Source organism: Pleurodeles waltl, chromosome 8, assembly GCF_031143425.1.
Source record: "Pleurodeles waltl isolate 20211129_DDA chromosome 8, aPleWal1.hap1.20221129, whole genome shotgun sequence".
NCBI lineage: Eukaryota > Metazoa > Chordata > Amphibia > Caudata > Salamandridae > Pleurodeles > Pleurodeles waltl.
Window position 1 is genome coordinate 876,310,545 of NC_090447.1, and position 12,649 is coordinate 876,323,193.

The 12,649-nt window shown below is 42.4% G+C and overlaps 1 protein-coding gene across 5 annotated transcripts in view; it reads left to right on the top strand.

Moving 5' to 3' along the window:
- LOC138250365 (interleukin-5 receptor subunit alpha-like) overlaps positions 1-12,649 on the top strand; it is a 318,270-nt gene that overhangs the window by 187,000 nt on the left and 118,621 nt on the right. For all 5 annotated transcript variants that reach the window (XM_069205163.1, XM_069205165.1, XM_069205166.1 and 2 more), the window contains one exon: positions 7,847-8,001. In XM_069205163.1, coding sequence (XP_069061264.1) covers positions 7,847-8,001 — 155 coding nt within the window. The remainder of the gene's footprint in view (positions 1-7,846; positions 8,002-12,649) is intronic.

Below are 12,649 nucleotides of genomic sequence, written 5' to 3' on the forward strand. Positions count from 1 at the left end.
TCTTTCCAAAGACCCCTTGCTCCTGTGTTCTCCCTGACATTGGCCCGGTGGGTCAAATGGGTAATGTCCTTAGCTGGTATTGACACCTCTGTCTTTAGAGCCCATTCTACTCGCACTGCCATGGTTTTCAGAGCCTTTTGGGCAGGCTCTGGTTTGGAGGACATTCTGAAATCTGCAGATTGATCTAATGATTCTACATTTAGAACCTATTATTGTAAACCTGTAGTAACTGCTTCATCTCTGGTAGTTGATGTGCTTTAAACAAGCATAATATGAGCCTCCGGTCTTGACATAAAATGTAGATTTTCCTAGTATGTATGACGGAAAGTCTTAATTTTTTTAAAGATACAGACGTGAGTATTATCCCACCACTAACTTGCTAATGCTATGTTTTTTTCTGCACTACAGCTGTTTCTACACCAACTGCGTTATCCCCTTAGGAAGAAAGTGTCTCCCGATCAGCCAACGACTTCGTCTTTGTTTGAGCAGGCATTGTTCAGCTTCATGCCTCCAAGCTGTCAAGAGGATCCCTCTCTTCTTTCCCAGATTCTTCTCCTCCCGGATTGTTTTACTTGGATTCTGGCTGTGACTGTTATTTGTTTAATCTATCCAATGTTTTCTACTTATCCTTACTTCTCGCTCAAGAAAAGATGGCTGCTTTCAGTCAAGTTAGGTATAAAACTCATTGCCTAGTTCCTGATTGGATCTCTGTATTCTGTTTTTTGTCGTATCATTGGTCTTTGTCCCAGCCGCATGGGATTTGTAGTTTGATCTGTTTCTTGACTGCTGCTATTAATCAAAGCAGGAAAAGTATTAGCATAATACTCGCCTACATGTCTTTAATAAAAATCAAGACTTTCCATCATAAATGCTCGGCAGATCTACATTACAAGGCATTTTGCCATAAAATGCCATAATTTTTGTGGTTAGTCAAGTGGTTATTTGTATAAGTTAGCATTACTTTTGACCAGGGATCAAACCCCACTTGGAGAAAATTTGCTTTTGAAGTTGTTTTTTATTTTTTTTATTTTAGCCAAATGAAAGAGGTCCCATTGTAAATCACTCTCTGGCACAGTCTGGACAATTTGTTGCCTATTTAGTCATGGCAGTGCATGTTAGAAATTTGTGACATGCTGAGGCATGTGGAAGGGGAAGCAAGGATTACATTGAAAGACATTCCCTAATTTGTGGTATGAGAGATAGAGGAAGCTTGTATAGTAAAAATAAATGCATGGGGCCAGTGCCAGGGTAAAAGAGAGGAAGGGTTATTTGTTTATTAAGTGTGAAAAGCAATTGTGAATTTGGGGCATGTAACCTAAAAATCACCATAAAAATTAAAAGAAGGACATCATCACTGTCTCTCTGGTTGCAAGGCATTTCGCCAATTCAAACTGCACATGGAGTGCTAGGCTCAGTGGTTAACAGTTTGGGTTATGACCCCTTTTGACCAGTGTTTAACCCTTACCTGGAGAAATATCGTTTTTGAAGTTGTTTTTCATTTTTTTTTTAATTTTAGCCAAATGAAAGAGGTCCCATTGTCAATCACCCCTTGGCACTGTCTGGATAATTTGTGACATGCTGTGGAATGTGGTAGTAGGAGCAAGGTTTACAATGTGAGAAATCTCTTAATTTGTGGAATGAGAGATGTAGGAAGCTTGTATAATAAAAATAAATGCATGGGCAAGTGCCAGGGTAAAATAGAGGAAGGGTAATTTGTTTATTAAGTGTGAAAAACGCCTGTACATTTTTGGCATGTTACCTAAAAATCGCCAAAGAAATAAAAGACAGACTTCATCACTGTCTCTCTGATTACAAGGCATTTTGGAAGGCAGAACCACCCATGTAGTACTTGGTCCAGTAGTTAGCAACTTGGGTTACTGATACTGTTGACCAGGGTTTAAACCTCACCTGAAGCAAAATCATTTTTGAAGTTTTTTTTTAATTATTATTATTTTTCAATTTTAGCCAAATGAAAGAGGCCCCATTATAAATCAGCCCATGGCACTGTCTGGACGATTTGTGGCCTATTTAGTTATGGCAGTGCATGTTGGAAATTTGTGACATGCTTTTGCATGTGAAAGGGGGAGCAAGGTTTACAACAAAAGAAATCCCTTAATTTGTGGAATGAGAGATAGTAAGAGAACCATGCAGGTGCAAATGCGGCAACGTGCTGACTGGGAATCTGCTATAAAGGATAGAAATACCTTACAACTGCTATAACACTCATACAAAATCGATAAACACATTAATGGAAATGTTATCGTAGTCGTTATATAGCGGTAAACAAAAGTATAATACTTATCTTGACTGCGAGCAGCAAGAAAAGAGGGCTGTTCGCAGTCAAGTTTGGTGTTATACTCATGTTAGTCACCCTATTGGTGGATGTGAAGCTAAAGTTTTTTCCTCCCATTAGCTATTTTCGTTCAGCCTTCAGGAGTTTTGATTATAGTGTTATATTGACTGCTGTTGTTAAAATAAATGAAAATTAATAAAAGATTAGAAGGCATAATATGAGCCTCCGGTCTTGCCATAAGATTAGATGGGTTTAACCCCACCTGAGTAAAATCATTTTAGGTTGTTTTTTTTATTTTTTATTTTAATCAATTGAAAGAGGTCCCATTTTAAATATCCCCCTGGCACTGCCTGGGCGATTTGTGGCCTATTTAGTCACAGTAGTGCATGTTAATTCTTTGTGACATGCTGTGGCATGTGCAAGGTGGAGCAAGGTTTACAATGAAAGAAATCCCTTAATTTGTGGAATGAGAGATAAAGGAAGCTTGTATAACAAAAATCAACGCATGGGGAGTGCCTGGGTGAAGGAGATGAAGGGTTAGTTGCTTATGAAGTGTGGAAAGCAACTGTGAATTTGTGGCATGTAAGATAAAAATCGCCATGGAAATAGAAAAAGGACGTCTACACTTTTGCTAAGTTAAAAATGCTTTAGGTAGTTAAAGAGGTCAACAGGACAGTTGGGATAGTGGTTGATATCTATAATAATTTACCTTGTAGACTAAAGTCCAAACCCCACTTGGATAATATTTTTTTATATTGTTTTTCCTTTTTCTTTCTTTCTTTAGTTTACCCAAGAGGAAAAGAGCCCTTTCGAAAACACACACTATCTCTATTTGCAATTATTCACAAAAGAGCGTGTCCAAAAACTATGCTGTGGCATATGTCACAAGAGTTGTGGCATATGTCACATGTGAGCGTGACACGTGTCACATGGCAGACTTGTTATCTATGGCAGTCTTTTTAACTGTGTCAGGTAGAGTAAGCTGTATCTTAACCCCTTGGTGCACAATAGTTTGATCACTTCTGTGAACTTCCTACGGGCCTTCTGTACTGATTTGGTGAAGTCTGGAAAGATACATATAGCGGATCCCTGGCAGCAGTGCTTTAAATGGGCCTTTACTCTCCGGTACTGAGTACTGGCACTTTTTTATTTTGAGAGGGAGAGTACCGGCATATCTCAAGAAAAACGTAATACTTTTAATTGAAGAGCACCGGCACTTCTCAGAAACAAGCAGGTACTCTGATAGAGAGTACCTGCACTTTTATTTTTCCATTTAAAGCACTTTGTGTTCACTAAAACTGAGCTATAAAAGGCCGAGGTGGGGCTTCAGAGGTGGACGCCGCCCAAGAGACCCATGGGTGCTTTCAACTAGAAAGGATGGGACCTCAGCTGCACCAAAGAGCCCGATGCGACAAGCAATGTTCCACAAATGTGTCTGAGAGGTGCAATGCTGAAGATTTGCCTATTTAGAAATTCGGTATGCTATTACGGTGCAGCCGGGCTTCTGAAGTACTTATTTTTCGCTACAACTTGGGACATCAGTTTTTCCATTTTATTCAAATGTTTTGCATTGGCACTACTGTTGGCCCCCAGATCCAAGATGCGCTTCTCCCTGCCATCCAGCCTTGCGTTTGTCTGTCCAGTCTTTCGATAAGTCTTTTAAATCTGGAGGCTAGGGAGTTTATTTTGTTTCTGATTGACTGCAGCATGCCTCACAGATCCTGCAGCCATATTGTGTCTCCTCCTCAGGAAGAATCTTCCAGGATTTATTAATCTTCATTATCTGACCCCAGTGTGGTTTTGCATGTTGCCTTTTTGTGCCCGAAGTGCAACTTGGCGTGTTTTCAGATCCCTTTCCCCATGATGGTGGTAAATAGTAAATTCACATTGAGGGCCACTGGCCTTAAACTTTGATCTGCAGGGTGAGCCCGTTAGTCTTGCAGGGAAATAGTATTCCAGTTTACATTATTCAGCGTTAATACATCAGTCCAGGAGCGGGTGCAGTCCGGCATGGAGGCTGCCATGATAAATCACATTATGGCTGGGGCAAAGGGCCCAGACTGTGACTGAAATAGCAGAGAGAGGCACTAAAGAGATATCGCAACTTGTACTCATCTTTCTGTCAATGCAGTGGATTCACGAGAGGCCGGCCACTGTCCCCAAAGCATGATAGGCTGCAGGATACCTCTATTGGTCCCATATCTCGGTCGCTCCTACTCAGGTCCCAGCGATTCCCTGTAACAGAGCCAGCCCGGTAATAACATAACTCCCTAGGGGCCGTGGCCCCCTCTCAATGCGAGGAACTGGCTACCGTGGCCTTAGGCTCATCAGCAGACCCTGTCACCACTGTGCCTCCAAGGCACATGGTGTACAACCTCTAATCAGGGGGGCCCAGCCTGGTCTGCTGGCGAAATAGTACATGATCTTTACTATTTAGACAGCCATTGGGTAAAAAGTTTTTTTTTGTTGCTATTTGCACTGCTGCCGACCAAATAGTACATGCTGTCTACTATCTAGTCAGCGGCCAGGTAAATAGTGAAGCTTCTTTGCTATTTGTACAGCCATTGTCGAAATTGTAGATAAACTTGTCTATTTAGTCATCGAACTGCTAAATAGTAAAGTTTCTTCACTATTACTAGACTGTGGGCAAATAGTGCAAAATCTATGCTATTTATTTGGAGACCATGAAAATGGAGAAGTGTCTAAGCTGTTTGCATGATCTCTGATGAAATAGTCCTCGATCTCTACTATTTCAGTTGGCAGCTGGATACATAATTAAGTATCTTTGTTGTTTGCATGGCCACTAGCTAAATAGTACAAGATTACTCCTACCAAGTCAGCAGGCCAAATAGTACATGATCTCTGCTATCTAGTCAGAGGCCCCCTAAGTAGTGAAGTGTCTTTGCTGTTTGAACGGCTTTTTGAATTGTCGGCCAAAAATACATGACTTCTACTGTCTAGTCTGCTGCCAAATAACTAATGAAGTTTCTTTACCTTTTGCATGGTTGTTGTCCAAATAGTACATAATCTCTGTTATCTAGTCAGCAGCTCATTGAAAAGTGAAGTTTTGTTGCTGTTTGTACAGCCACCTGCCAAATAGAACCTAATCTCTGCTATTTAGTTTGTGGCCAGGTACATCATGAAACATGCTACCTATTTACACAGCTGCCAATCAAATAGTGCATAATCTCTGTTATTTAGGCAGCAGCAGAGTAAACAGCAGAGGACATTCACTATTTACCCAGTGGCTGAGTAAACAGCTGCTACCAAATAATAATGTTAAATGTAGAAAACTGCCAGAAGAATAAGGTCAGTCAATGGAACCAATTTGCATCAAGCAACAATTGTCTACTCTATGGCTGAAACCGTCATTCTACACTGATAGGGCAGAGCAGGAGTTCAGAGTGAGCCATACCACAAAAGGTGAAAGGGCAGTTGGCACATGCTTGTCAGGATTGACCTCCTAATCACACTAGCATCCCATAGCAGTTGGTGGTGTCTTCATCATCTGCACCCTGTTATTACATTTTGTATGTTCTTCCCTCTGGGTATTTTGTGGCACATGAAAATAGCCTTTTCTGCCCCTTTACAGTGCAGGGTTCATACTTTGTCTTGCCAGGAAAATGATCACCAGCCCTTTGCAAATGTGCTTAGAAAAAAATGAATGTAGCTCAAGTCACTTCCATTCAAAAACGTGATGCCTCTTCCCTGTTTACTGATACTCTATTTTCTGTTTCTCAAGAGTTCAATTTTCTAACAGTATCATTTTTTGTTATTAAAACCCCATTTGAACCTTGCAGTAGGGTCTTGCTCGTCACCAAACCCCTTTTGATGCATGTTTAAAACTGCACACACAGGTTCTGCAGTGGCAAGCCTGAGGCATGTTTAAAGGGTGCTGTAGTGGGTGGCACAATCAGTGCTGCAGGCCCACTACTAGCACTTAATGTACAGGCCCTGGGCACATAGGCCCATATTTATACTTTTTTTCGCGCAGCATTTGCGTCATCTTTTGATGAACAACCGGCGCAAACTTACAAAATATAATTGTATTTTGTCAATTTGCTCCGCTTTTGCGTCAAAAAATGACACAAAAGTGCCACACAAAAAGTATAAATATGGGCCATAGTTTCCATTACTAGGGACTTACAAGTAAATTAAATATGCCAATTGCGGATAAGCCAATGTTAACATGTTGTTAGAGTACAGAACCATTGTACTGTAGCACTGGTTAGCAGTGGTAAAGTGCACAGAATCCAAAGCCAGCAAAAATCAAGTCAGAAAAACAGGAGATCAGAAGGCAAAAAGTGAGGGGAACCACACTGAGGATGGCAAGTCTAACAACAACATTTTGTAACTTTTTTTTGCAGAAAGGTCAAAACTATCCAATAAACATGGCAATAGTTTATGTGCTCAACTCTTAAGTTATTTTTTAAAATGTGTATGTTCAAGCTTTAGTGTAATAGGTTTATAATTGCCTCTGAATGACTGTAATTTAAGGAAGTAGATGTTGGTTACATTTTAAATATAGTAAGACCCATGCCTTAATTTTTTAAAAGAAAAAAAGTGCAGGGCCTGTAGTTGTTTTTTGGAGCTCCCTGTCTGTGCTGCTGATTGCAGCAGTTACCTGTCTTATAGTGATACTGCCTAATCGTGGTTTCTTTTGTCCCACACTTCCTTTCTCTTCATGTCACTATTGAAGGTTAATTTTCATCCCAGATTTTACTCTTGGTCAAATCCATCCTGTCTTTCACTTCCTATTTCTTTACTGTTCTTTCATTATCTTGTTCTGGGTCAAAGTCTAATGATGAAAAATTAGCCATGGGTCCCAGAAAATTAGTACTGGTGCTCATCATTTGCAACTACTCACACAAGTTAAGTGCTGCTGTTTGTGCCTTAAGGAAAGGATTGAAGGGAGGAGATGGAGTCACATCTGTAGGAAGATCTGCCTTTACTATCCGCCCACTGGCCACATTCCACCACCTATGAAAATCTGCCACCATGTTCCTACAAATATGAGGGATTGTGGAAACACCCAACAGTCCCAGGACCGCAGGTCACCATTCTCTCCAATATCTAAAAGTACAACATTTCCACAGTCATGAAGCTCAGTTGCCCTGGGTCTCCCACGGCAGTCTGAACTTTAGCTAATGTGATTGTTCCATCTTCTGTGTTGCATTCATACTTTAAGAGCAGCGCTTTTTGATGTCTTCTTTCATTATTAAATGGTGTAAAATGTAATTGCATACTGTGACAGTCTGATAGCAGATGTGCTTTTAAGAGAAGAAAACATTCGTTCACCTCTTAACAGCACTATGCAAACTATGGTTTTGCACTGTGCAATTATTCAATTTGATAAACTCCACTTGTTTAAAGTGCATGATTGTGGTACCATCTGAAAGAAGAAAGCCAACCCAACAAAGCTATTTGCTTTATACATAATGGTTTTAGCAGTGGGAATCGTTAAGCTTAGAGATGCCATACATATGTATCTTCTGCAAAAGTAAATATATATAAATATGTAAAAAAACTAACTTTGCTCAGTAATATTTTCAGAGAAGCTGAATCCTCCAATCAATATGTCACTTTATCCTGAAGAAGCAGGCCTCAGGATTCGATGGATGCAGCCATTAACCATTCGTTCATCCCAACCCATCTGCTTTTCATACCAAGTGAAACTTGCAGAAGTAAGCAAGAAGCCCAATTTCTATGTAAGTAGCAATTGTATTTTAGTAGGCATTTTAATATGCTAATATTTGTTTTAATATGCTAATAGCCAGATTCTGCTTCAGGCGCTCTGTATGCTTCCAAATCAAAATCACACACATACCTAAGATTTATTTTTAGTAGCATCATCTAAGTAAAGTTCAAGATGTATTTTATAATAGTAGATGGCCTTCTGTGAAACTTTAATACAATCATGTTTCAAATTCCACTCTCCCTGATTACAAATGTGGTTGTGTATATGAACGCGCAGGATTTATCTTGTTGATGTTTTCTGCATTCAATCTAGCATTTGATGGAGAAACAGCACCCCTAATGGGTAAAGTTAATTTACATACTTTAAGGAGGTGGTAGCGTAGAACCCATGCCTTAAATGTAGATATAGGAATTTTCATTGTAAAACACACAGGAAGAAAAAGGCACTTTTGTGACTTGGTTCTCATGCAGGACCTCTAATGGAATGAACTTCATGATCACTCCCAGGGTTCTCACTTCTGTTTTGAAAGGGTTCAACATGAGGTTATTTCTGTGCATCCAGTAGTTGATGGTCAAGTCCTCAGCTATCTATAGTTTTTGGGCCTGATTTGGTATTGGTGGATTACGTCACAACGGTGCTTGATATCCCATTCCCCGAAATCTAAATCCCATAGGATTTAATGTGATTTAGATTTCGGTGGACGGGATATCTGTCACCGTTGTGGCAGAGTAGCTCGTCCCCCAATATCTAAATCAGGCCCTTATATTTTTACAGGTTTATGATTAGTTGAATGTAACTACTTTATTTGTTGCATGTTAGATTGAAGGATGTCATGTTATCTGGTTATGTTCACATTTTGGTACTGAAGACAAGTGCAGTGATGATGAAGCTCTAAAGTACACTAGAGTCAATGGTAAAAGTAGGTGATGTGAATGGTGGCTGACAAATTATGCTGAATCTCTTCATCTGGTGGGAGGAGATCCAGTGAACTATGCTTACCCTGATGCAAAGTTTCTCTAGCCTCACTAGATGGGAGTGGTTGTGGAATGTATTGATAGTGGCAGACAGATCTAGTTGTAGAAGTGCAGTGATTCCATTCCTGTTCATAGTCGTCTTCGTCTGAAATTGAAATCAGAACAGATTCAGGGGGTCATTCTGACCCTGGCGGCCGGTGACCGCCAGGGTCACCGACCACGGGAGCACCGCCAACAGGCTGGCGGTGCTCCCACGAGCATTCTGACCGCGGCGGAACAACGGAAAGTCGGCGGTCTCCCGCCGACTTTCCGCTGCTCGGGGGAATCCTCGATTCTGACACCCCCTAGGAACAGGATGGCGGTAGGGGGTGCCGCGGGGCCCCTGGGGGCCCCTGCAGTGCCCATGCCAATGGCATGGGCACTGCAGGGGCCCCCGTAAGAGGGCCCAACAAAGTATTTCAGTGTCTGCAAAGCAGACACTGAAATACGCGACGGGTGCAACTGCACCCGTCACACCCCTGCAACTCCGCCGGCTCAATTCTGAGCCGGCGTCCTCGTTGCAGGGGCATTTCCGCTGGGCCGGCGGGCGCTCTTTTGGAGAGCGCCCGCCGGCCCAGCGGAAATGTTTAAATGGCCGCCGCGGTCTTTTGACCGCGGTGCGGTCATTTGTCGGCGGTACCTTGGTGGACGGCCTCCGCCGTCCGCCAAGGTAAGAATGAGGGCCTCAGTTTCTTTTTCATGGCAAAATCCAGTTTGCTGATCTGAAAGTAAGCAATGTCCTTTGAATCACAAATCTGAGTAAACACTGATATTTGGAACAGCTTGTCAAGAAACAGTTATTTCAAGATTGCTCTACAGGAGGCAGGACCTGCTGCATCTAGATTATACTTCTTGACAAGTAGTCATGGTAAAGAAATATTGAGGTCTGAAGGAAAGGTGCCAGATGATTATTGTTGACGATAGACGTTTCTGTGAATGTGGCAGCTTTTGAGAGTACGATACTCTTGAGGTTTTGTGGCAGGCATGGGTCTGGCAATAAGCCTCCAGACCTTTACTAGGTTGTCACATTTGGGAGGCTGACAGATGCTTAAAGGAGACAAGTTTCTGTTGTCTCTTCATGAAGTCCTCTTAAGATTGGTTACATAGGGCTGTCAGGCGGATGCTTTGTTCCATCGGCATTATTTCCAGCATCTTTATTTTGGTCACAAGCTGGTCCCCCATGGAAGTACAAAAATGTTAAGAAAGATAAATCTCTGTGGTGTTGCACCCTTTGGTGAGGATCCTATTGAGTTCTTTGGTAGAGCATTTGGTGATGGAAATCTGGTTGTGATAAACTAGTCTTTTTTCCTTCTTCTTTAAAGATTGGTAGATCTAGTTGATTCACTTAAGAATTATTTTGTCACAAAGATTTTTTAATTTCTTTCCTTGGTGTTGATGTACAGTGGTTTATGATTTCATCATTTTTGTTCATTTACCCACCCAATCCTGTGATGATGCTTAGAAGTGTGCATGTATTAAGAGATAACAGTTTGTTGAATGCTATGGAAATCCAACCATATTAGTGAAACATTGCTGTTATTTGGCTGAGACTACTTAGAGATGACAGTGGAATGCAAAGAGATTTAGGGCCTGATTTAGATATTGGCGGACGGGTTACTCTGTCATAACGGTGACAGATATCCCATCCACCAAAATCTACATCCCATTATGTCCTATGGGATTTCAATTTTGGCAGATGGGATATCCATCACCATTGTGACAGAGTAACCCTTCTGCCAATATCTAAATCAGGCCCTTAGTCTCTTCCACTGTCTGTAGTTGCTATGGCCTAATTTTTTGTAGCAAATTGTGACAGGCTTGATGATAAAAGAGGTGAGACAGAAGTTGCTCCACATAAATGTTAGAGATGCAGTTTGTGGATGTTGATTGCGTCTAGGGTTTAGATAGCTGTGTGTTTCCCATGATGAGTTATGCATTTAATAATAGCCTTCTAGTTTGTTATGATTGTTCTGGAGGTGGGAGAGAAGCTTTTCAGCAAGACTAAGGTGCCTGTGCCTTGGCCAGCACATGTGCTGGGGGTCCGGTCACTCAATGTTGTAGGGCTTTTGAATGGGGTGTGGCTCATGAGATTCACTTGGCAGGACATCTGGGGGAGGAAAAGACTTCTGACAGGGTTGTCACCCTTTTGTATTGACCCTAGATGAGGAGAACCTCTGATGCTTTCTGTAGGACTGTCAAGTGAGTTGAAGACAGGAAAGAAGCTTAATGCTCCCCTGGCTCCCATGCCTGTTCTTGGCATCCCTTTGAGAGGGTGGGCATCAACATTGTTGGGCCCTTGGACCTGAAAACTCCCATGGGCAACGAGGTTTATTCTGGTTTGGTGGACCATGCCGCAAGGTACCCAGAGGCCATCCCACTGTGGACCATAATTGCACCTGCAATGACTAGGGCCTTGATGTGGATTTTTACCTGAGTGGGTTTCCCCAAGGATGTGATGTTAGACATGGGCACCAACTTCATGTCTGCATATATGAAGTCCATGTGGAGGGAATGTGGGGTAACTTATAAGTTCTCCACCTTACCACCCCCAGACTAATTGGCTTGTTGAGAGGCTCAACAAGACTCTTGAGGGCATGATTACAGGCCTACCAGAGCAGGCGGAGGTGGAGGTCGGATGTCCTCTTGATCCTGCCTGCTCTTTGGATTTGGGGAAGTACAACATAAAGGAGTAGGGCTCAGCCCTTTTGAGCTCCTCTATAGTTACCTTTTAAGGGGACCTCTCATGCAGTTGAAGGAGAGGTGGGAGCAAGCTCCCAAGAAACTACCCAAGGGCATGGTTGGGTACATGAAACTAAACTAACTTCTGAGAACTTAGAAGCTAGCCAGGAGGTGATGAAGCAATGGCATGACCAGAGGGCCACTTTGGTTGAGTTGCAGCCTGGCCATAAGGTGTGCATGATGGAACCAATGGAGTCCAGGGCCCTACAAAATCGTTGGACAGGACCCTATGAGGTGTTTGAAAGGAAGGGGGGGGCCACCTACCTGGTGGACCTCAAGAACCCCAGAAACCACCTACAGGTGCTCCACATCAATCGCCTGATCCCGACTATGAGAGGTCTGAGACCACCATGTTGTTGGTGAAATGATGAAGTCAAGGAGGATAGTGAACCTCTCTCTGATCTCATCTCTTGTCATCCAAGGAGAAATATTGGTCAGTGGAGGGTGTCCCCTACCCTGAACCCAGAGCAGCAGAAGGACTGTCGCCAGCTATTGGGATAGTTCACCTCTCTATTCGCCCTCATTCCTGGGCATACAAACAAGTACCCACACTATTGTCACTGGTGACAGTCCACCTGTCAAAGCAAAATCTATTGATTCTCATACAACGTGAGGGCAAGCATCAAGGAGAAGGTCTGGAGTTTGACATGATAGAGCACCCTGGTCCAGCCCAGCGGTGCTCATTCCAAAGGCTGTCTCAATGGGTACCACACCAAAACTCTAAGTTAAGCCTTACTTCTGTGTTCCAAGCTACAAGAGGGTTGAGCACAGGTTTTGGGTTTGCTTGTGACTTCACCCTGAGAAAGATTGTGGTTTCTGCTTCAGTAGGGTTTCACCCCCTCAACCAGCAAACCAATTTCTTACCCCATTCTTTCGCTGTCACCAACCTCAGTGGACTTTAAGTCC